Raw genomic sequence first — 22903 nt, 5'->3', positions numbered from 1 at the left:
TTATCGGCAAGGTACTCGCTACCCCAACTTACTAAGCATATATAGGTGGAATCAAGTACTAGATACGTTAACGTCATTTAGCATTTGCAACGCACATACATAGTACACTAGTAGACCCCTGCTATAATGACGATCTATTCTCTAAGCCGCATGAGCTTAAACCTCCCTTTAATTCGTCCACCAACAACTTATAAGCGACAAGTAGAAACCTTGCGATCTTGCAACTATATTCATTTACTGATGAACAAGCAAATCTGATTCTTATTTGAAATCACTTTTGCTACAAGCCTAGATTCAGGAATACTTTCTATTGCAACATCTTGCGGAGCCGACCAAGATGGATGTTGTTCAAGCCGTCTCTGGCTACATCTCTAAGATGGTGTCGGCCGGGGACAGCGCATCGGGGACTCCATCCGCAAAGATGAAGATACTCTTATTAGATAAGGACACAGTGCCAATCGTATCTACTGCCATCACACAATCGTCTCTACTCAACCACGAAGTCTATCTTACCGATCGACTTGATAACCAGAATCGAGAGAAGATGCGACATCTGAGATGTCTGTGCTTTGTCCGGCCATCTCCAGATTCCATCCAATTTCTAATTGATGAGCTACGAGACCCCAAGTACGGCGAATACTACTTGTATTTCAGCAACGTTGTGAAGAAGTCGTCATTAGAAAGATTGGCCGAAGCGGATGATCATGAGGTCGTCAAGCAGGTTCAAGAGCACTTTGCCGATTACCTCGTTATCAACCCAGACCTCTTTTCATTCAATCTTACCTTACCACAGCAGAGAATATGGAGCGGCAATCCGGATTTATGGAACCCTGATTCGCTGCAGCGGACTACCGATGGATTGATGGCTATCCTGCTGTCGCTTAAGAAGAAACCACTCATCCGGTATGAGAGGAATAGCTTGCTGGCTAAGAAACTAGCTACCGAAGTGAGATATCATATTACTCAGGAGGAGCAATTATTTGATTTTAGAAAAGTAGACACACCGCCCATACTTCTTATTCTAGATCGGAGAGAGGATCCCGCTACGCCACTACTCAATCAATGGACATACCAGGCCATGGTACATCAGCTGCTCGGGATTCACAACGGACGGGTTAACCTGGACGAGGTTCCAGATGTCCGTCCAGAACTTAAAGAGATAGTACTATCGCAAGACCAAGATCCGTTCTTCAAGAAGAATATGTACTTGAATTTTGGTGACCTCGGCGGGAACATCAAAGATTACGTGGAGCAGTACCAGTCTAAGACGAAGAACAACGCCAACATCGAGTCAATCACAGATATGAAACGATTCATCGAGGAATACCCAGAATTCAGGAAACTTTCCGGAAACGTTAGCAAGCATGTTACCTTGGTTTCGGAACTTAGTCGGAGAGTGGGCGCCGAGAATTTGCTCGAGGTCAGCGAGGTCGAGCAAAGCTTGGCTTGTAATGACAATCACGCTACCGACTTACGGGTATTGTAACCTAATTCCTTAACAGACAGACATAATGAGTTAACTTTGTATAGAATGTCCAGAAGTTAATACAGTCCCCGTCCGTAACTCCCGAGAACAAGGTCGGACTCGTGGCGCTGTATGCCCTACGATATGAAAAGCACCCATCAAATTCGCTGGCTATGCTAGTAGACTTATTGACGGCGGCCGGTGGTGTACCTGCGCGACAGGCAGACATGGTAGCGAAGTTACTAATCTACCGCCACTCCCTACAGCAGTCCCAGGCAGCCGGCGGCATCGCGGATATCTTCGAGTCGGGGGGTATCTTCTCGGGCGCACGGGCCATAAAGGGGTTAAAGGGCGTCGAGAACGTGTACACGCAGCACTCGCCGCACTTAGAGACAACGCTCCAAAATCTAATTAAGGGCCGGCTTCGCGAGCAGCAGTACCCGTTTGTAGAGGGTGGCGGCACGACGCGGGATAAACCCCAGGATATCATAGTGTTCGTGATTGGTGGGGCGACGTACGAGGAGGCCAAGACGGTCGCCAGCATCAACGCTTCGTCGCCTGGCATCAGAGTCGTCTTGGGTGGGACTAATATCCATAACGCAGCTACGTTCCTTGAGGAGGTCGATGATGCAGTGTCCTCGTGGCCGGAGCCGCCGCCGACTACAACCGCGGGGAGGTTGAGGAAGGAGCTTGGGAGAAGGTAGATAGGCCAATTACCTATGTTAATATGAAGATTCTTCCCATTTAGAGACTTTGGGGCTCTGCAGGCTATTTGGGCGAAGTCACATGTCATGATTAATGGTGCATTGTGGACAGCCCGCATTTGGGATGCATGTTCATGCGGTAGAACAAGGCTTGGCATGAACCCAAAGGCGTCAGGGTGTGTGTGTGTGGTACTGTGCTAGACGATTTATCACACAGCAAGCGAATGCTATTCGTTATTGGAACACTGGATGCTGGCGCCTAATTCCTGGAAGCTAACCGGGCATTTTGTAATGAACCACCATCTTATCTCCAGATGGGTTAATTCCAAACAAATGTCCCAGCCAACGGTGGGTTCTGATCTACGCATCTTGAGTTACCTGTAATAATCCAGCCTGTTAGAACTTCAGATGTGATAGGCCTATTGCAATATAATTGTTTGTTTGTGAACGTCGATGCATGTAAGGTGTTAGTATATACCTATTAAATGATAGCGTTTAGGAGGGCGCTATTTCGTTCTGCAATATAGTATCGCAAGGAACTACCTTAAGAAGACCATAGGAGAATTTGTCACATTAGTAAGACGTAGGCAATAAGGCTGAAGTAACATTACAACATGGCTGTGGTAGGTATTCTTGTTATGCGCGCGAGAACTGAGGTTCTACGAAGAATTGGGGAATGATAATAATATAAGTTAGTACTAAAATAAGGCCACTTACTTTCTAAGTACAGCTGTATTATGCTATCCGGATCGTTTTCTTGATGAGGCTCACCGAGACCCCGGTGAGCGTCTCGAGTGGACAAATGGCATGGCGTAGATGGTTAACGTTGTCGTTCATCTCCCAAAATTGGATTTGACCGGGACCGAGTCCTATGTACCTAACACGACTTATACAATACTACCTAGCGGGCGTAATGGCTCGTGCACCGTTGCGCGAACTAACATATAATTACCTAGCATGATAGATGGGCAACTGAGGCAGCCCGCCAATACATAGATGCTGCCTGTTTCTACACACACACTATTAAGTGCGACTAATCTATAAAGCTTTAACCTAGGTTAGTATGTTTAAGTATCTGCGAAATGCTTCCTTATAACCACCCTCATCAAAACAGCAGGGCTTACGACGAGAGATTCATATACGAAATACAATACAGAAAACGTCTTGGTAATAACAGCCACCAAATTCGGATAATTCTCGGGAGATAGGTATCATCATGATTCCTAGGTTACATTCAGGTTGACCAACAATAGACTAGGTTGTTATACAGTTAAGGCTTACTCGCAATTATACAAAGTCAAACTGAAAGCGCCATGGCATTGGGTTATAGTAGCTTCGAAGAGGTTATCGATTATTATCGCAAATGGTCGAAGACTGAGGGGCACGAAGCCATAAATAATGGCAATGGTAATGCATCGTTCCAAATTGGAGGAATTCTAGGGATGAGGAAGAAGAACAGGAGTCATATCGACGGGGACTTTAATAAAACCGCCCAGCAGGGTTCGGGTGAGGACAGTGAAGTTAAAGTGGATGGAAATGGAACAGTTCAGTTCGGGATGGAAAACATTACCAAGATCGACGGAAACCAAGACCTGACACTGCAATGTGGTAGGGGCAACAACAGCGATGTCAGCCGTGACCGATACTCATCTACTCTGCTTGGTCTTGGCCACATGCATAATAGCGAGACCAATTCCAGAGGGAAACATTTCGAGGAAGGAAATATTCAGGAAATTCAGGGGTGGGTAGATTCATGGGCATGGGCGTGGGGTTTGGCAAAGAAGTGGGCGAGTAGTGCCTGTGGTCAGATGTGGTAGAATGGTAAATTTATCAAGCTGATAGATGGCATACAATTTCAGTCTGTTTGAATTGGCCCACGAAACGTATATACCAAGGTCGTCTGGCCACGACCTGATCTCAATATTTCAATAGTTTCTTCTTCAAGAGGTGAAGTAGCGAGAGACTCAAGACGAGATTACTTGTGCCACAAACAAAGCAGCAAGAGCAATAACAATCGTTGAAATACTCGAAAGTTGCCAAATTTGATTCTGATTCCCTCTATTCAGGCCCCAGTGTCTACCACCATCGGCTTGGCCTGTCGTATTCCCATCCCCTTCGTTTAGAGCCGAGTGACTTTCACCAGCTTGGGCCGTCTTGTTATTGTTTCCGCGATTGTTGGCTTTATTCCCCAAGGCTCCTGAATTTTCGCGATATGGGGGGTGGCGGCCCGTGCTGCTGAGAGTCCATTTTCGTTGTTAGAGAGATGGACTAGGAAATAGTGCTAGGTTATAATGCTTGACAGAATATAAAATAGGGCAAAGCACTTACGACTAATTTTCTCAGTAAAGTGATATAGGTATATCTGTGACTGGGGAAGTGATTCATGATAGGGTTGTAAAGTCAGTTACTTAGCTTTTCAATTTTGGCCGTCTTTAAGTAATTTCAACTACAAGAAGCGAAAAATGGCTGAATGGGTCCCGATCTACTACTACAGGGAGCCTCGTCAAAACTTGGAATGAGGCTCTGATGGAACATTTTCTCCATATATGAAGACGTATAAGACACTGTAGTGGCATCTTGATTAATTATTCACATAAGCTTATCACACACCCGAGGCCCTTGAATAGATGACACGCAGGTGGCAATTCAAACAGCGGCCGCAGGAGTAAGGGAACAAGCCGAGAATCTTCTGAACCAGCTAAAAGCAGCCCGAGTTGTGAGTATGATCTCCCACCTGATGATTTCAAATAGCTTATTAAGAATAGATGGACAATGATCGCCCGTTGATGTTTATATGTTATGTCATAGCCTGGGCGGCATCATCGTGAAGCGTGTAAGTTATGTTGACGAAGATATGCAAAGAGAAGATCTGGTTTAAATAACTTGAGGTTTCTCTCGGTTTTTATCTTTTCTAACTATGGCCAGGCTCTCGTCCATTCAAGTATCGATAAGACTTATGAAATGATTGGAAAATCCACATTTGGTATTGCCTTTTTCGGCACCCACCACAAAGGAGGGAATAATGTAGGAATAGGCGATGTAGCGGCCAAAATTGCTCATTCCTTACTGAGGAACCCGAGAAATAGCTTCATGAGCGCTATAAAGGAGGAGCCGTTTTCTTCCTAGACACGATCGCGGATGACTTTCGTCAACTTCTTGAAAAATTTCAGATCCTGACCTTTTACGAGACCAAGCCGTTAGGGGATGGGAACAAAACCATGCAGATTACCATGGGGGCGCTAGACCATAGGCTCTACACCGAGCTATGGAAGTTTTTCAGTACCTAGGAGTATATAGCCTCACTTTCAGAGATAAAGATCGCCTACTGAATGTAGGCCTAATTGAAACACCAGGTAATGCATTCGGTGACTTACATTCGGGGCAGTGCATGACCTAGGTAACTCAGCTTTGCCACCCCATGCCCATTCTATCATTATACGGCGCAGGTTATGGAAGTTGATCCTTCATACATAAACCTCACCTTCGTCTTTACACGTGTATCGTCATTTTGCCCCCTAGGAAATTGGCTCGTGTTGCACTACAGGTACCTTCACCTTCTTCACCTTGGCACACCGCATAAGTTCTACAACCACCATCTAGGAGATTGAACATACCATTCTATTATCTGACTCTTTACCAGGAAGAATGCCAGCTATCTTGTTAAAAAGTCCGAGGAGTCGTTCTTTACCAATATACATTACTTGTTCTCAAAATGCACTGTTGACAGATCAACAACGGCAAAGGCAACCCCCTCATAGCCGAATCGCTACAACGAAGTTCCTCGGTCCAACCCTATACGCAATTATATTCATTGCCAGGTGTCGCGTCTATCTTAAATAAATAAAAAAATGTTTCCAAAAAAGTTACGGACTAGAGTGATTATTGTTCTACTTGTCATAGTTAGTGGCATCAGTTCTATTCATATAGGAGATGAAGAGATCGATATTGATTTCCGTTCAATCCTTGTTCTCCCACAAATCCTACTCCTTAGAGAGAAGACCTCGGAGAGCACGAGAAACATCACAAACATATACGGGGATAATAACACGATCCAACAAGCGATTGCCGTCAACTCTGTTTTGGCCCAAGCCACTATTCATATCCCACCTCCGAGGCAAGGTATTTTGAATATCCCGCAGCAAGCCAACAAGAAGTTATATCGAAAGAAATACCGGGGGTAGTAGATAACAAGCCAGACATACCCAGACGAAGGGAGATATGAGTTCAAGGCAAAACTTATAATAGCAAAAGGCCCCAAAACTGTTCACACCCACATAATCCATCCGCTCGCTCAATATACAAACTGTCTTTTGTATTTCATAACTAACTTATATAGATACCTGATAGAAATAAGCAATACAAGTTTTAGATAGCACAGCGCGAGTGTTCGCGTTAGGTACCAACTGACCACGTCGGTTATTCGGCGAGCTTTGCGGGATGTAATGGGGATATATACTCCATGGGTTCAGATGATGCCTGGGTAGATAGGGTCTTAAGTGCTTACCAAGGCTCTACCTAAAATGAGTAGACTTCTAGATAAATCAAGTGATATGTACAATGCTAATATTTCTAACCCCAACGCCCTTATTATGCGTCGCTTAGTATAAGTACAGCCCATATACACATATACATGCCTCAATCCCCCGGTTTACAGTTCCCCCCTCCGGGCCTCAGCATCCAGAGTATCGACTTCGCCCCCTAGTGGCGCCATATCCGCCACCGCCGCCTCCACCACACCCTCATCCGCAACTACACCGCTACTCGCATACGCAAACTCCTGTCTCTTCTGCGCAAAAGCAAGCAGCCGCACACAGCCTGCAGGCGTCATGCCCTCAATCCGCCTAGCCTGACCGACGCTCTCGGGCTTTGCTTCGTTCAATGCCGCTTTCTCATGCGTGCTTAACCCCGCCACAGAGTCGTAGTCCAAATCCGCCGGTAACCGAACGCCTTCGTCGCGCAAGAACGCCGCACGCTCAGCCGCTTGTATATGGACGTACGGGGCATACCGCGCCTCGATCTCGACGCGCGTGCGGACTCGCTCGCTATGCCGTAGAATCTCCGGAACTTGTGCTGTAAGATCCCCGATCGAAACGCCCGGAAGGCATAGGATATCTAGCGCATTGCGCTTCCTGCTATCGTTGCGGTTAGCGAAACCGGCTGCGTTCCATGCTGGTGCGGTAAGCGTGTATTGTTCCAGAGCGCGGGTCAGGTCGTCTATCTGCGCTTTCTCGTCCGTGTGCCGGGACCATCGGATATCCGTTACGACGCCCCACTCGCGGCCCTTGGCTGTAAGCCGGAGATCCGCATTGTCGGCGCGCGTGCTCATGCGGTACTCGCTGCGGCTAGTGAACATGCGGTACGGCTCCGATACACCTTTGGTGATTAAATCATCAATCATGATGCCGATGTACCCGTCGGCGCGCGTAATTGAGACCGGTTCCAACCCCTGAGCTGTGCGCCCCGCATTAATACCCGCGATGACGCCCTGGCCGGCAGCCTCCTCGTAGCCCGTAGTGCCGTTGATTTGACCAGCGAGAAAGAGACCTGAGATAGCCTTGGTTTCGAGAGTCGACCTGAGACCGCGCGGGTCTACGTAATCATACTCGACACCGTAGCCAGCCTGAGTCATCTGAACATTTTCAAGTCCGTGGATCGTGCGTAGTAGTTGTTCCTGTGCCTCGGCGGGGATCGTCATGGACAGACCATTTGGGTAGATAGTATCATTGTTGAAGCCCTCCGGTTCTAACCAGACAATATGCCTCTCTTTATGGCCAAATTTAATAACCTTGGACTCCAGCGACGGACAATACCGTGGACCCCTCACCGTCTCACGGATATGAACCGTCTTGTCCAAGTTAGCGCGTGCGATGTCGTGTGATTTGTCATTTGTGTAGGTAGCCCAGCAGAGGAGCTGTTCCTGTACAGATACTCTGTCATCAAGGTAGCTGAACGGTTCCGGTGGATTATCTCCTCGCTGTTCTTCTAAAACATCGAAATTGATACTCCCTTTATGTAAACGGGGAGGTGTACCGGTCTTTAATCTACCAAGCTTAAAACCGGCATCTCTTAGGGATTTACTAAGACCAAACGTAGCCTTTTCGCCCATCCGCCCCGATGGGTAGACATCCAGCCCGATATGTATTTCGCCACCCAGGAAAGTTCCGGTGGTAATAACAACGGCATTGGTAGGTAACACCTCGCCAGACTCGAGGCGCACGCCGGTAATTTTGCTCTTGGGCGAACCGCTGGTAGGCTCTGCGCTTTCGCCCAGAACAATATCTGATACACTTCCTGTTATGATAGATAGGTTCGGATACGACTGGAGCTCTTCACGCATGTGCTTTTTATACAGCGCCCGGTCAATCTGAGCTCGTGGTCCCCACACGGCCGGGCCTTTCTTCCGGTTCAGGACTTTGAACTGGACGCCAGCTTTATCGATGATACGTCCCGAAACTCCATCCAGCGCATCGACCTCGCGTATTATCGTTCCCTTTCCGATTCCGCCAAAACTGGGATTACACGAGCAGACGCCGAGGTTGTCAAGTTTAGGTGTAACCAGAGCTGTTCGCGCGCCACTTCGAGCAGCAGCAGCGCATGCCTCCGTTCCAGCATGACCTCCACCGACTACTACAACGTCAAATGGTCTGAAACATCAAATTAGCTTACATTCATCTACATATGCAAAAATGGCTTCATATACAAACCTCGTGTCCTGAGCGACAGTGGCAAAGTTACTCCGATGAAGACCTAATGAGGCTAAAGGTCTTCGGATCGCGCTATTGGGCCGGCTTAAGCCCCGGGGCCTCCAAGCTTTTCTCATACTCGTAATAATACGATATGCTAAGTAGCGAATTTAATTTGTGAATTTTGCACTTTCACGTCGTCGTCTTCGAACTCAAAATTTCTCGATAAGAAATGGCGATAAGAAAAATAAGCTTAGATCAGCAGGCGGTGTGGGGCATGAGGCTGATTGTAGCAGGCGATGGGTCCCCTGCCGGATGAATAATCTACCTTAAATCAACGCTTTCTAAGTTTGAATTCTTTTATTCGTGTCACGTGCTCCGTATATTGGCTCCTTGTTGGCAAACAAAGCCGGACAAGTCAAAATATTGAGAGGGTCAAATTGTACAGGGAATGATAAGATTATTTATTTTCCTTTCCACGCCATATAGGTCAACGCACTCATGTTAATCCAAAAATCGTATACCGATACATTCCCTTATCCGCCTGATACGACTCGTCATAATGTACACGTTATAAACCACAAGTGGGGGTAGGCTTCTCCTTTAGGTAGCGGAAACTGCCTTGAAGCTTCACGATGATCAAAATATCATATAAACGGTTGTAGTATTTAATAAGCTACTTACCTTTGGACTTGATTTTGTTCTCAGACAGGATCCTGACCGCATCCTTACTGAACACATAGCTCAGACCACTCCAGACAGTCGTGGTGGCAACCAAGTACCTATGTTTTGTTAGAAATCGAAACAACCATTGGCACCCCTATATGCTCGACTCTTTGCCAACAATAAACGTAGTAAATAAGGGGGAAGCTGCTTACTGAAACGCCGACATGGCCAGTCCAACATCCGCGGTTAAAATAGGCGTCACCATAGTAGCTCCCATCAGCCCTAACTGCAAGAATGTATTGTACTTGCTAATAGTAGTAGGACGAACCTCGGCCGACGGTAAGGAGAAGTCCCAGTAGCGCGTGAAGGTCTTCGGAGGCGGGAGAGATATCCACCGGTAGTAAATGGCAGCGATGCCTAGGCCGACATCACGCCCTAGTATTATGACGGCTAGCCATGCTTTATTGATCATATGTTAGCATATTGGTTCTCATCTTAACCCCGACATGACATAGGCATGATAAACTCAACAACAGTAGAGAGGTAACCCAGTCATATGACAATTCGCACGGAAGACAAAAGAGAATAAAGTTGAGCACGTACCAGGCAGCGCCCCCTTGTAAGCAAGGCACACAGTCAACACCGTCATAAGCATCTTATCCGCCATAGGATCCACCACACTCCCAACAACAGTCTGGAGCTTCCACCTGCGAGCGATCCAGCCATCTAAGAGATCCGAGACGCCCGCGTAAGCAAAAAGGCCCAGGGCCAAAGTATGCGCGTCGTGCACGATGGCGTAGCCGATGAAAGGCGCGGCGATAAGACGCGAAAACGTCAGCAGGTTGGGAACCGTATAGATATTCTCGTGCTGCGTCAGCGCGGGTATTACTTTGGGAATGACCTTCCGGATTCCTCTAGGTTTCTCAATGGCTGGTTTTGGAGATGTTTCGGGGGAAACTCTGTGTCTGGTATTAGCGAACACGCGCTATGACCAGACCGACTCATCGGTTTAGAGAATTGAGGGAAGATCATGGAGGATGTATGGAATTCAACAAGAAGTGAGCCCATAACACAACGAGAAAGACGTACTGGTCCTTCTTCTTAGCTTTATCGTGCTCCTCAAGAACCATGCTAGTCCGCGAAAAAGACCTCCTACACCCGGACCCAAACCAGAGGTTAACTCTAGCATTGCTAGCCCCAACCAAGGTGAAACTCGAACACGTAGCTTCATTCGGTCTTAGCGGAGAAGTACGCATGATATGCGCAGACCTCCGTATAGCAGGAGTCGCCCCAAGTCTTCCAAACGTCGCGGCCAGATCGGCACATAGCAGGCTCACGCCTAGACTCGTCGAACCCAAACTCGGACACTTGCGAGAGGCGCGCGCGCCACCGCATAGAGCCCGTGAAGTCATATCGAGCGTATCATATTACTCGTAACCACAGTACACCTAAACCAAGCCAATCGACCAGCCAACAAGACGCGCAGTTTCATCCAACGCGAGCGAAGACCAGTGATGAATCTATCGAGATATAGCACTAACAACCGCCGACTCAATAACCCGGGAACGGCCGCGCTAATCAATATCCTTTTTTACCGGAAAATAAAATGGCACCACTGAGGAGGTACCTAGTTGTAATTCGCAGGCTCGTAACCCGGCTTGAGAAACAGCAGGTTGAAAGGTACAAGTTGGAGCCCACAGTTTGAAAAAAAAAGTTGTATTCCGGCACCGTGTAATTGGAGTTAAGCTATCCCCGACGTCATTGGCTGCAAAGCGCCAAGGAACTCATATTCCACAGCAGGTCCCCACTAGAGAGCCGCGGCTTAGTAATAAGAACTAATTGATAAGACAGTGTGCAACGTCTACGTCTACGTAAAGATGATAGATAAAACGCTAATAGAAATCCAAACCAAAAAAAAAAGCTCCCTTAACTTGAGCTCATGTGAATGTTATACTTAATTCTAGATGATACATCAGGAACGAAGGATATTTCTACCATGCATATGTATATGTATAATCATGCTTTTATAGTTAAGTTTAGTCTTCAGAATTCCTCGCAGAACAATCAAATTATTTGCACGCTTCGTAGTCCTACTTCGTAATAACAAGGACATATTCAACCCAAGCATCATGAATTAACCTCTCCTGGCAACACGAATAAGTATGAAATCAACTCTATTACCCTACAGAATATCGCAACCTAACTCAACCGGCACAAAAATGATGAGTACTGGACACTTATCAATAGATGAAAGGGAAAAGCCATATATATAAACCATCTTTTTCCCATTGTCTAGTTCTATGCAATCTCGTCAATTTCTACAAGTTTATTGATATCACAGACAGCGAATTCAATAGGTCAGGCCAGACTGAATATATTGGCAAAATAAGTTTACCTCGCCGTATCGTCAAACTGGCCTTCAAGCCCTCATAAAACCACATGCCTACCCACGAGCCAATAATATTGCCCTAAGTATATGAAATAGATCCCTTTTTTACCTGTCTGCTAACAAGAGAAAAAGAATTCAAGCCCGGCTCGAATGGATCTTTAATATAACGATCTATACCCAGGCCAGGTCAGACTTTCTAGGACTCATCTAGAATCCCGACATTATCACATATTAGATCACATATTAAGTAGGTAATTAACCATATGCAAGCCCCTCAACCTCAATGACTAAGAAAATATATGCCGAGATAAATGTTTTTTATTGCTATGTAGGTAATCAATGTTCTAGATACGGAGGAGTACCATCTAGTGATATCCGCCTAGGAATAGACACCTCTTGTGTCGACAAGCCCAGACTTTCCTTTCCGAAACACTGCTGCCACCATCAAATAAAAACTCCCGGTTTACTCTAGCAGAATCAAACCCGACACAGATATCACAAGTTTCTCACAGTTGGTCCATGAACAAGTTCAGGCTCCAACGAAGAAAGTAACAATGAAGACAATGGTAAATAAGACTTTGAATGGTGCGATTCCGATGGTGAAAGTGGGTAGTGGAGTGTGAGGAGGGGAAAGAAATCAAATAAAAACAATCAAATCAAAAGGATCGCCGCCTCCATACCAAGACTGGCTGGATTCGTATAATCGATAAAAAATGAATTTCTGCTTGCGAGTCGTGCTGGTGGAAATTGTAATGGCGGTATGCGATCGCAGTGGTACAAAACCACAGGTATCAATTATCGAAAAGACGATGTTCCCTGACTGCGCCGGACGCCAACGCTCTATGATTCTTCCAGATTGGACGTGGGCCCCAAGATTGTCGCTGACACCTTGCCTTCAAAACTCAAAACCCCGCTGCTTGGAGCTGAGGTACATAATAATGCAATGTCGTAATAACATAATGCTAGGAAATCGGAATAGAAAGGGGTTCGAAAGCAGTATAGAAACATAGGTGTCTTTTCACTAGTAAGGAGTGGTGTGCCTCCTAATGAATTAGTTCATCAGTTTCCGATTTCCATCTGGCATGTTCATTCGCCGTAGCGTTAACTGTAAGGTAGGAGTTTCTTCTGCATTCTCTTCACCCTGCTCGTCCCTTTTTAAGGCGTTAGAAAAATTGCGTGTGGAATGTTGTTACGGATCTACTCACTGTTCATAATTTTCGTTGGGCATAAATCCAGCAGCCCAGTCGGCATCCGTCATCGAATTCGATGCAGGATCTGTATTCCCAAGTCCAAGCTGCATGGCAGCGGATGTATCATCCTGGCTGGCGGTAACCGAATTATGCCCACGGGGTTCCGGCAGCGAGGTGCTGAAATCCTGTGGGGCATGATGAGTACCTCTAGCATCGAAGCTGTTCTCTACTTGGGCGTCTATTCCGGAAGATGTATTCATGGCGACACCATTATTATACAGACTACTACTTTGGCTACCATTGTTATCATACACATCCCGGTGGTAACTAGAAGAAGTGGTCGCAACGGCGGCAGCAGCGGCGGCGGCAGTAGCTGATGTTTCGAACATAGTCCCGTTTGAGTACGATGATTGGTTTGGAATATTCTGGCCTCCGAGACTACCGTCATTGCCGATGAGCTGGGTTGCGCTCATTGGGGCTCTATCAAGATGGGAGAGTCCGGAATAGTCAATACTTCCGTTCGTTCCGTTCATGGTCGAGTGTCTTCGGGGTACTATGGCTAACTGCTGAGGAAAAGTATGCCGTGGGGCCATGCCATATGAAATCGCGTTGTGATCATAGTTATATGAAGATGCCGAAGTGTAGGGCACCGGGGGTGGCAACGTTTGGCCTACACTGTACGGTGGAGCATATTGACTAGAGCCCGTCCAAGGTACCTGGTCAAAAGTATGCACGCTCGGCATCGAAAACGATCTAGATCCTCCGTTTATGCCGAAGCCGTTATAGGATGGGTTCATAATGCCCCGGAAATGCGGTTCGGCCAGCATGATTTCGTTGTCGTCTACGGGGGCCCGAAAACTGCTCGATGATATTAGGGGCGCGCGAGGAGCAATGTCTCGCAGCGTGGGATCTTGGCTCGGAGTGCGAAGCTTGTTCTGAATAACGTCGTCGATGCTGTAGTACGAAACCAGGTGGTGTTGTATACCATTATAAGTGACGCTAATGGTCTTTTTGATGAGCCCATCGGGCCTGAACTGATACGAATCGATGAGAGAGCCGACGAGAGCCCGTTCAGCATCGTTACGCGCGTTTGTCGTGTTTTCAAGGTTTGCAGCAGAGCCTCCTCCACCGATCATAGCGCTGGTATAGTTGCCGACTGAGCTCGCCCTTGAGTGGCTAGTGGTTTTCGTGATCATCGAATCGTTCCTCTGTCGCTTCATAGCTCGTTTCTTCTCACCTGGCTGGAAGGGTTTGTCGAGCTCGCGGTACAAGAGAAAGTTGCCTAGGATGCGACTAGGGCTCCATGGGACGCCATCTGTCCAGCGTTTTATCCCAGATGAGTGCTCCTCATACATGAAAACATTACCACTGGCGATGAGTTCGGTTCGCTCCCTGTCATGGGGTCGTCTAGGTACGTGGCTAAGACGTCCACTAAGACACGCCTCAAACAATATGAGGGCGTCCATGGTGCTTGCGATATAGCCATGGAAAGTTGGGAGTAGAGGGCTCCCCCCACCACCGACGCGGTCAGCTCCCGACATGATGCCTCCAGACGACATTGCCTTTGAGAGCAGGCGTAATCTGCAATAGGATTTGAGTCTCGTTAGCTGAAATGCAAGTGGCAGCTTAATAGAGGAAAACTTTTCGTATAATAGTCAAAAGCAGTATCAAGAAGTGAAAGTAAACCATATCTCTGTAGATGTTCTAGCACTTGGGTTGCTTGATCTAAGAAGTGTTTATGGTGCAGGTCGTCTTGATAAAAAAAAGATAGCGGTGGTCTACACCTTGAGACCCAGTCGCCTTGGAGAGTTAAGGTGTAGGCCGTGGAAGCGTTTATAGGGAAACAGGGAAGAATCGCAAGTTTGAATGGAAAGGGAAGAGGGGTAAGAGTGTATAGTAGAATTCAATCATACTTCGCCTGAATATTTATGCTTTGCTCTGAGACCGACATGTGAACTTAGGTCGGTAGAAAGGGTTACGAAATCTTGGCGATTAAGGAACTTGATCCGATATATATCTCGTGTAATCCCTTCGTTCTTGAACTAGAAATTTGACTCCTCTTTCCTTATAACACAGCGTAGGATACTAACTTCTATGCGTGGATTGGTATATATTCTCTTCGATACCGGGATAGTTGTCTAGACCGGAAGACCAGTTTAGATCGAAAAGAGTATGACCCTCGGCTGAGCCTAGTAAGGAAAACGAAGGGTTGGTATGCGAGCCTGAGTGTGGAATAATGGTGTCCCTAGGCCGAGTGAACCTTAATATATGTGGGAGATAGGGTAGGTAGACCGTTTACTACGAACGTCTTGCTGTATACTTGGAGCCCTCTTTTGATGGTAGGGAAATCTCCGAGAGGTGTGTTGCTGTTGCGGACTAACAGGAACGGACTCACGACTGGGTTCGTGGCTGCCGCACCAGAGGCTATATATGACCCCTCCCAACCTATGCGTAGTTAGGTAGGTGAGCTCAAGTGGTGGTCCGAGTGGCACCACCGACGGTCTTTAAACTTTCAGACGCTCAGGGGATTTGGGAACGGACTCCGAATCGCCGCGCTGTGGCACAACTTCCTTGGTCTGCGTCCTCAACTGATGGCGTCTAGGAGATATATTGCGTGAGTCACGTCTTTGTATCGAGGTGCTCCCAGGGCCTAGACTGCGATATCAAACTTCACGGTAGTAAAGAAGGATAGCGGTGCTGCAGTAAAGTAAACTCTTAAACCGACAACGGTTCCGGATTGTGATATTTAAAGTGAGATAAAAGTCCAGGGTCAAATGTGGCGCCAAAAGACACTGAGTTGAGGCTGTGAACTTTGTCGTCGAAATGGGAGCTGTTTGCTGTTTGGTGCTAATACCTGGAATCAGGATAATGAAGATATAAGTTGAAGCTTTCTGTGTACACCCAGAATTAAGAAGGTGGAATGGCAACACGTGAAATTTCACCTGCAACGCAACTGATATGTTGGCCGGCGTCGGTGCTGCAGTGATAAAATAGAGTGACGTGATGTGATATCCGAAACTAAACAAATTGAATTTCTGGGCAGGAGCACTACATGTAGTGCAGAAGAGTATGATGATGTGAGGATATGAGGGTATGAAAATATGTGAGGTAAGTGGGAGTGAGCTACTTTTAATACCTAGGTATAGTTAATCGTTAGGAAATTGGGTAGTCCTTGCTTTGACAGCTTTGACAATATACCTAGCCAAAGGGTTCATTCGCGGAAGGCGAGACGCTTCTTCCCCTGAGGACGGACAGAGAGTTCCTACTTTTAGAGGTATTAATAACAAAACAATACGATCTAGTAAGCAGTACCCAATTAGTGGAAAGAGGTCAGTTCGGGCAGTCGGGCAGTCGATACTTGTATATTATGTAGGTAGGTAGGTATGCACAGATTGGTCAGAGGGACGGGGAAAGATCACATAGCGCTTGCCTGTTGTTAGCTAGAAACTTAGGTACCTCTGTGACAATTAGACAATTAGACAATTATGTACTTACATTCTACATATTTTCTATTTATTTTCATATCCAATATTTTCATTATCTGTTTCTCATCAAAAGACCCCATGTAGCAGTCAAGGCTTCTTTCGCCTTCCACTGTCCTCCCCCCAGCTCCTCGTCATTTCTGTTGTCATCCATCCTAGCGCGGTCCTCCTGGCCACCTATCCTCCCTCGCCTGATACCTTCTCCAAGATCCAACCAGTTTACTATATACAAATAATTACCTAAACGCGGGCACTAAATGGAAATTGTACCCGGATGCACTAATAGATCAGGAAGGGTGGAATATTGGATCCAACTGCTTCATTAGGGGTTAGGGATTATGTATCCTATCGCCTTTGATATTTCTTCACCGGCACCACCACCACCACCACCACTACCATCACCACATGAATACCTTGACTACGCTAATTCGAGATACTTCACTATCTTTCTCGGATTTCCCTTCTTGTCTATAACAACCCTGCCGCGTGTGTGCGGGAATTCCGTAGTGGGTTGTTTTTGATGCACGATTTAGTCAATCGCCTAACCTTGGTGCTACTTTGGGACTATGAATAGTACTTTGCAGCCCCGGATTATTTTGTATGATCGCGGGCCGAACAAGAGGCGAAGGGGTGGAGAGAGTACGTCAAGCTAAAGGTGAAGTAAATGTGATAGGTAGGCTCGGTGTCTCTAAGGTAGTCCGAAGACTGGAATTTGGGATGATCACATGGCATTACTCTACTGCAGATATATCCTAATTGCGTATTATGCCGTCGCCCCCTATCCATAACATGTGTGATAGTCATAATCCTCTGTATCATTATTACTGTAGTCGTTATGAATTATGGTGTTTTATAGCTGTGTAAAATATATATCTTTCTCTATTTAGTATTCACTGCTATATTTATCAGGTCTGTTTAGGGGGAGCCACAAGCACCGCGGCGTGATATATTATGAGAAGGATGACCAAATATATGAGACCCCGAGGCTTGAAGCGGCAACGGTTGAGTTGTGAATACTCAGGTAGGTAAGTCATACCCCCCCGCCCCTTATCGGCCTTAACAATTATGACATTTGATGTAATGTGACGAAGGGATGATGAATTTCTAATGGTGTATCCTCTACGTAATTAAATGACTGCTCATAGGATGATTTCAAATTCCAAGGCCAGCCGATTGGCATTGCGACGGCGTCTTTGGCCCGGATTAGTTGCAGCTGGCCATCGTATATCTACCCACAAGGATATACAATAGATTCAATGCTAACAATCTTCCGAATAATATTTTGGGAACATAGAATAAAAACATTAGCGCTACTATTAAATGGGAATACTTATTTCATCCAATATTTTTCCTCTAGCGAGAAGGTTTAACCTAGTGATCTATTGAAGAACAGACCCGTTTAAGATGAACTTGAAAACGTTCGATCTCTGAGAGAATAATATGGGTGTTTATGCCACGCGTATTAATCGTACCTGTCTTAGTTAAAGTGAATATTGTCTATCCTACCCGCCGGAATTAGATCATTGCCTCATATAGATAGGTAGATATAAGTCATGTCATCCTTATAGTAGGACATTTGTACTTAGGTTACTGGCCAATAAACCAAGGGTACCTGTCGTAGGCTATTCGCTGCTTGGAACGGATACCCCCCCTTTGAGTTTCTACCACAGGCCCGTCATCAATGACCCAACCTAAATTCTCATAGGTTTATCCTTGTCATTTCCCATGTAAGTAATCCTTCGTGAAGTCTAGGCTGGATTGTAACTTGGCCATGTCAGCCCTAACAGACATCCAAGGCTTTACCATTATGATTTCTACGAGGCCTGAGGGAAACTTTAGCTTTAAGGCACTTCATAGTATACAGCTAAGCCAAAACGATGGGACGACTCTTGACATAATGGGGTTTGTTAGTGCTAAGCTAGGCTAGGTATTTAGAAATAGGAATACTTAAGGTTCAAAGCTTTACCTTAGGTGTGCTAAAGGGAAATAACCCTATGGATACTGTCTTCCTTTTTAGTAGTTTGCTCGGAAAAGTCGCTGTTGTCGGGAAAGCGCCCACGAACAAATATTAACAGAGTCACTGGGGAAATTGAAGATCTCTAATGGAATATGGGGTATCTATTCTGGGGATAAAGATTGGTGAATACCCTTTTATTTCATCTAGTGGTTTAAGCGATCAATGACCCATACACCGTGGTGAAGAAGGGGGCCCAGACCTGCTCTAGCCCTCTTACTAGGTAGCCCCTATTAACAGATGCAACGGAACAAACCTTATTAGCAGACTAAACCTCTAGAGAAGCAAGTATCTAGGCAGTGCTTTTATGTACTGAGGGATTAGAATGCTCTCACTAGGTAAGTCACTGTCTCGCGCTGCCCTGGCCTGACAGGCGCGATGACATATTTTAAAGTGCTCTATTAATGCTAGAGGCCGCGACGAGTTCTATAGCCAAGGTATGGACGGGGGATAGATAATCATAGATGCAATGGGGCATCTCGTAGGCGGTGTTAGGCATTAACAATTAATACTTCTCGCCTCCTCTCTACTTAGGAGTGTCTTGTTAGTTATTTCATATTTTGCATAGAGAATACATGTTTATGCTGACATCTAAAAAACGGAATATACTAAACCTGCCCAAAGAATCCTTGATATTGCCATATGACTCCTGAATCATTTCATTTCTATCCTACATTCGCCACTTGTGCTGTTGAGTGAAATTAGGTCCGATTTCGTTTATCCCTGTTGGTATTTCGCTTGACAGCTCATTGTTCGTCAATGCCTCTCGAATGCAGGTACAAGACCGAAAATCTCAAAACCTTATTCCTGATTATAAACCAACCGAGAAGTCGGTAGACCAATTGAAGAATGACTGAGAAAGAGCCCTTGGCGATACGAAAATTATTCCTAATGGGAATAGCTGATCACTAATCTCATACCTAAATCCATAGGAGATGGTGAGAGCCTCTTAATCTGCATGGACCGATTACGGTCCAGTGGATTAACCAAGACGACCTAAGCAGCAGCCAGGACCGACGAATACCACAAACCTTAATGATGTTGGCGCGACATGGTAGTACCCTGCGTTTCCTCCTCTTAAACCCCTCAAACAATCCCATGTGAAATGTAAGTAACACCGATTCAGTATCGGTAGATAGGTAGTCTAATAGATACTTGACGATCTAGAATGCTATTCCGTATGGTATTGTTGCGGATCTACATTTATAACTTGATATCGCCGAAAAAAAAAGACTGTCGTGTCATGTGCGTCCAACTAGAGAATGGTGATAGAAGGATAAACAACTGACTAGAAGCCGCATGCTTATGAATATTGGGTGCATCTCGAGACAAATAACGTTTTCAGAACTGATAGGCTAGTGTTGTTAGTAAAGTGATCACCTTTATCACCTGGGCTGAAGATATAACTAACCTAGTGCAGATCACCCGCGATCCGCACTATGATCGCGGCATTAGGAGAACATCCGGCCCGTTAGCCGCTAGAAAACTGGCCCACCGGTTGTACACTATTTATCTTTCGGCATAGTAATGAGAACGGGTAGTCGAGTCTAGTTCAACTGACCAGAGGATTAATTTTCAAGGAAGAGCCAAGGACGTTTCGACGTTGTGTCACCGTATGCCTCGCCGGGAATATTCATCGGCACTGGGATAGTGCCATTAAAATCGGGCACGCTAGAAGGTCGAGATCCGTCTTCGCTTGGATCTTGAGCCGAAATAGGAACTATTGAATGGGGAGGTCAATAAACGCCCTTTACACAAGATCATAATAGTAATAATGCATCATAAGACTCCATCTATATCCCATATTTCCCGAGGCTCAAAGACAGATGAAGTGGGCTATGGGATGTTTTGATATATGAACTTACCGATGACTCCGCACTCCCAGTTGCGACAAGTTAACTTGAAGTTGCTGGTTCCCCTTTCTTTTACCAGGCGCCCCCTATATATCAGAATTTCGCATTAGTCAATATCTTTCAATTACGCTCCTATCAACTTACCAGGCGCTCTCTGATAAATTTGCGCTTCCGACGTAGGCGAACGCAGCTTTTGACTTGTCTGAATCAGAGTGACGGACAAGCATGAGCTTGCTATGAATAAGAAGGCCTGATCTGACGCTTTTGCAATCACGAATCAGTTCACGAGGAAACGTTGCCGAATCCCACCATTTGGAATGAACACAGATGGTGCCTGCAGCCTGGAGGATCATTAGTTAGTGTTGCGTTCTAGAAGCTCTTGAGTTCTAGTCAAAAACTTATACTTACGTCCTTGCCGCCCCGACTTTGCACCACAGTTTCGCGAGAGGGGAAGTATATTCGAAACTTATTCTTTAAGTCTGACTTAGCTTGCATCAGGGCTTTATCTTTTCTGCCTTTGGCATTTCTTATCCCGTATTCTTTTATCCCATCATCGCCTATCTCGTCAGTAATAAGACAAAATGCAAAAAGAGGGAAAGTGGGGACATAGCGAGGGCGCGGCCTTACCTTGGGCAGAATAGTATATTGCCGATAGTAAATCCATGTTTAGGGATCCGAGCGACGAGGCTAGAAAGTCGATTTCGACGTCTCCAGTGGTGTTGAGACCAAGCGATGTTACGGCTCGACCAAGCCCGCAATATCCTATAAAGAAGTTAACATAAAGATATCTGAATTTTTATAGAAAGAGACTACCTGTTCGCTTCCACTTATCATCCACATGCGACCCTCCGCTGCCTTGAGTTAGTCGTACAGGTCGTGTATGGCAAGATAAGGTGGCTTTATTGAGTTCTCACATTGTGTGGACGAATCTGTAACGATCCGCTTCTGAAAAGTCGTAGTTCTTCAGACTGCCCACTAAGCTCTCTTCTAAGCCCTGAGCTCGAAGAAAATAGCAGAGCTCTTCACCAAATGAGCCAAGCTTATTGGACGGCTCTGATCCGGGATTTCCTAGTCGAGGAAGATCGATAAGAAAGACTATGTTCTCGATAACCCCTGTCTCACCCCACTACATGTTTGTATTCGTCAACGATACAACGTGCTACCGGGAGAATTAGGATCAACTCACGTCATAGGGGACCAAATTACCGCTTGGCACGACCACTCGCAAGTATCTAGGATACTTTAACAACTGCAGCTTTGAGTGCATGTTTCCCGTTGGCATCATGGGCGGGAAACAGAATTTGATGGCCGACCCAGAGGGTGTGTTGGCCTTCATTTCCTCTTGCTACAGCATTATAACAACCCATTAGTTTAGCCTTCCGAAATTAAAAAGATAGATCAACAAATCTGGAACCATACCTGCGCTTCGTTTGAAGCAAAAGCAATGCAGACGATCTTGGTCTTTCTGTAGTCGATTTTTGATAACATCCACTGCTCATCCCACTGAAACGAGCTGATCACAGCGAGTTCAAGTTCGTCTTTTTGTATAACTTCATCGATTTTGATATCGTCTTTGCGAGGAAAGCCCTTCGCCCACGTCTTCTTCACGACGCCCTTTGGATATGGAAGATGAAGTTCGCTCTTATTGGCAGGGTTAACTGTAACTGTGGATTCTGTATCCAGTTTTTGCCTTTGCCTGCGACTCTGAGACTCGGGCTCTGAATTAGGGGCTTTTCGCTTCCCTAACCTCGCTAATCGTTCTTCTTCCATCTTCTTCCTATCCAACCCTAGAGCTGTAAAGCCACTTGGAGTCTTGGAGGTAGATTGCTGAGTGAGTGATGCTATTTCAGGTAATGAGACAGCTTGTGATTCGTGATGTCTATGTTGATTCTCAATGTCCTTTGTCACAGGAGGGTATTTTGGTCCTTTATCAAGATCATCATCATCCCCGTCGGACTCGATTTCAATGGGGGTTTTAGACGAGGAATTACCGGCATCTTGCAACGATAAAGCTATGGCGTAGCGCAAAGCGGCATCCTCATCGCCTCCAAAAGCATCAAGTCCGTCCATTTTAAGAGATAAGAAACATTCCAATGACGATAGCAAGACGAATTCATTATATGGGGTAATGGAAGCTTTGCTAGGAACCGCGTTGGAAGCGTTAACGTTGACGAGGAATCAAACGCGCTAGAAACGTTAGCTAAACGCGAAAGCACGCGCACTGAGTTATCGGAAAATGACATCACTTCAAAGATCAATTGCTCGATAAGCCCACCTAAATACGCAGGTACTTGGGTACATCCTTTGATAGCATCGATTATTAATAGGACGTCAAAATAAGAGTAGAATAATAACCCTAATTTTCACTGAGTCTTCAGTTTAAAACTTGATATCTTGAAGTTGAGCATGGGCGTTACTCTAGTATTAGAAAGCAAACAGACAGACTTTGAAGGCTAC

The 22903-nt window shown here is 45.9% G+C and overlaps 6 protein-coding genes across 6 annotated transcripts; 2 read left to right on the top strand and 4 right to left on the bottom strand.

The window, feature by feature from the left end:
• The first annotated feature begins 174 nt into the window (after positions 1-174).
• Positions 175-2671, top strand: F4813DRAFT_350184 (Sec1-like protein). Its single transcript, XM_049242274.1, has 2 exons — positions 175-1477; positions 1531-2671. Exons 1-2 carry the CDS (start codon positions 338-340, stop codon positions 2167-2169), a joined length of 1779 nt encoding a protein of 592 aa, XP_049102482.1. The 5' UTR covers positions 175-337; the 3' UTR covers positions 2170-2671.
• Positions 2672-2820: 149 nt separating this feature from the next.
• Positions 2821-4194, top strand: F4813DRAFT_350181 (uncharacterized protein). The gene is made up of 2 exons (XM_049242273.1): positions 2821-3226; positions 3284-4194. The coding sequence occupies exon 2, from the start codon at positions 3483-3485 to the stop codon at positions 3984-3986; it is 504 nt and encodes a 167-aa protein (XP_049102481.1). The 5' UTR covers positions 2821-3226; positions 3284-3482; the 3' UTR covers positions 3987-4194.
• A 2314-nt stretch (positions 4195-6508) lies between these two features.
• Positions 6509-9080, bottom strand: F4813DRAFT_350179 (glucose-inhibited division protein A subfamily). Its single transcript, XM_049242272.1, has 2 exons — positions 8874-9080; positions 6509-8813 (listed from the first exon to the last, which is right to left on the bottom strand). The coding sequence occupies exons 1-2, from the start codon at positions 8987-8989 to the stop codon at positions 6818-6820; spliced, it is 2112 nt and encodes a 703-aa protein (XP_049102480.1). The 5' UTR covers positions 8990-9080; the 3' UTR covers positions 6509-6817.
• Positions 9081-9282: 202 nt separating this feature from the next.
• Positions 9283-11288, bottom strand: F4813DRAFT_350178 (uncharacterized protein). Its single transcript, XM_049242271.1, has 4 exons — positions 10608-11288; positions 10122-10477; positions 9731-9977; positions 9283-9634 (listed from the first exon to the last, which is right to left on the bottom strand). Exons 1-4 carry the CDS (start codon positions 10928-10930, stop codon positions 9529-9531), a joined length of 1032 nt encoding a protein of 343 aa, XP_049102479.1. The 5' UTR covers positions 10931-11288; the 3' UTR covers positions 9283-9528.
• A 1820-nt stretch (positions 11289-13108) lies between these two features.
• F4813DRAFT_386713 (Gti1/Pac2 family-domain-containing protein) lies at positions 13109-14638 on the bottom strand (the record flags this gene model as incomplete). The annotated part of the gene is made up of 1 exon (XM_049246455.1): positions 13109-14638. One exon carries the CDS (start codon positions 14636-14638, stop codon positions 13109-13111), a length of 1530 nt encoding a protein of 509 aa, XP_049102478.1.
• Positions 14639-19900: 5262 nt separating this feature from the next.
• F4813DRAFT_296706 (phospholipase D/nuclease) lies at positions 19901-22653 on the bottom strand. Its single transcript, XM_049240696.1, has 10 exons — positions 21866-22653; positions 21633-21791; positions 21361-21572; positions 21260-21297; positions 21074-21208; positions 20855-21003; positions 20591-20787; positions 20459-20532; positions 20005-20313; positions 19901-19948 (listed from the first exon to the last, which is right to left on the bottom strand). Exons 1-9 carry the CDS (start codon positions 22514-22516, stop codon positions 20162-20164), a joined length of 1767 nt encoding a protein of 588 aa, XP_049102477.1. The 5' UTR covers positions 22517-22653; the 3' UTR covers positions 19901-19948; positions 20005-20161.
• Between the last annotated feature and the right edge of the window lie 250 nt (positions 22654-22903).

This window comes from Daldinia decipiens, assembly GCF_022478715.1.
Source record: "Daldinia decipiens strain CBS 113046 unplaced genomic scaffold F4813scaffold_6, whole genome shotgun sequence".
Taxonomy (NCBI): Eukaryota; Fungi; Ascomycota; class Sordariomycetes; order Xylariales; family Hypoxylaceae; genus Daldinia; species Daldinia decipiens.
Note: the sequence above shows the minus strand (reverse complement) of the source record. Positions and strands in the feature narration are given on the sequence as shown.

Excerpts from the sequence above, each read along its gene's own strand:
- F4813DRAFT_350178 (XM_049242271.1), bottom strand. The coding sequence starts at position 10,930 with ATGACTTCACGGGCTCTATGCGGTGGCGCGCGCGCCTCTCGCAAGTGT. Across the intron at positions 10,478-10,607 it reads AAAGCTAAGAAGAAGGACCA|AGTTTCCCCCGAAACATCTC; the intron begins GTACGTCTTTCT and ends TACCAGACACAG. Across the intron at positions 9,635-9,730 it reads CTGGCCATGTCGGCGTTTCA|GTACTTGGTTGCCACCACGA; the intron begins GTAAGCAGCTTC and ends AACAAAACATAG.
- F4813DRAFT_350184 (XM_049242274.1), top strand. The coding sequence starts at position 338 with ATGGATGTTGTTCAAGCCGTCTCTGGCTACATCTCTAAGATGGTGTCG. Across the intron at positions 1,478-1,530 it reads ATCACGCTACCGACTTACGG|AATGTCCAGAAGTTAATACA; the intron begins GTATTGTAACCT and ends AACTTTGTATAG.
- F4813DRAFT_350179 (XM_049242272.1), bottom strand. The coding sequence starts at position 8,989 with ATGAGAAAAGCTTGGAGGCCCCGGGGCTTAAGCCGGCCCAATAGCGCG. Across the intron at positions 8,814-8,873 it reads ACTGTCGCTCAGGACACGAG|ACCATTTGACGTTGTAGTAG; the intron begins GTTTGTATATGA and ends TTGATGTTTCAG.
- F4813DRAFT_296706 (XM_049240696.1), bottom strand. The coding sequence starts at position 22,516 with ATGGACGGACTTGATGCTTTTGGAGGCGATGAGGATGCCGCTTTGCGC. Across the intron at positions 21,298-21,360 it reads TACAGATTCGTCCACACAAT|CGGAGGGTCGCATGTGGATG; the intron begins GTGAGAACTCAA and ends AACTCAAGGCAG. Across the intron at positions 20,533-20,590 it reads AATTTATCAGAGAGCGCCTG|GGGGCGCCTGGTAAAAGAAA; the intron begins GTAAGTTGATAG and ends TCTGATATATAG.
- F4813DRAFT_350181 (XM_049242273.1), top strand. The coding sequence starts at position 3,483 with ATGGCATTGGGTTATAGTAGCTTCGAAGAGGTTATCGATTATTATCGC.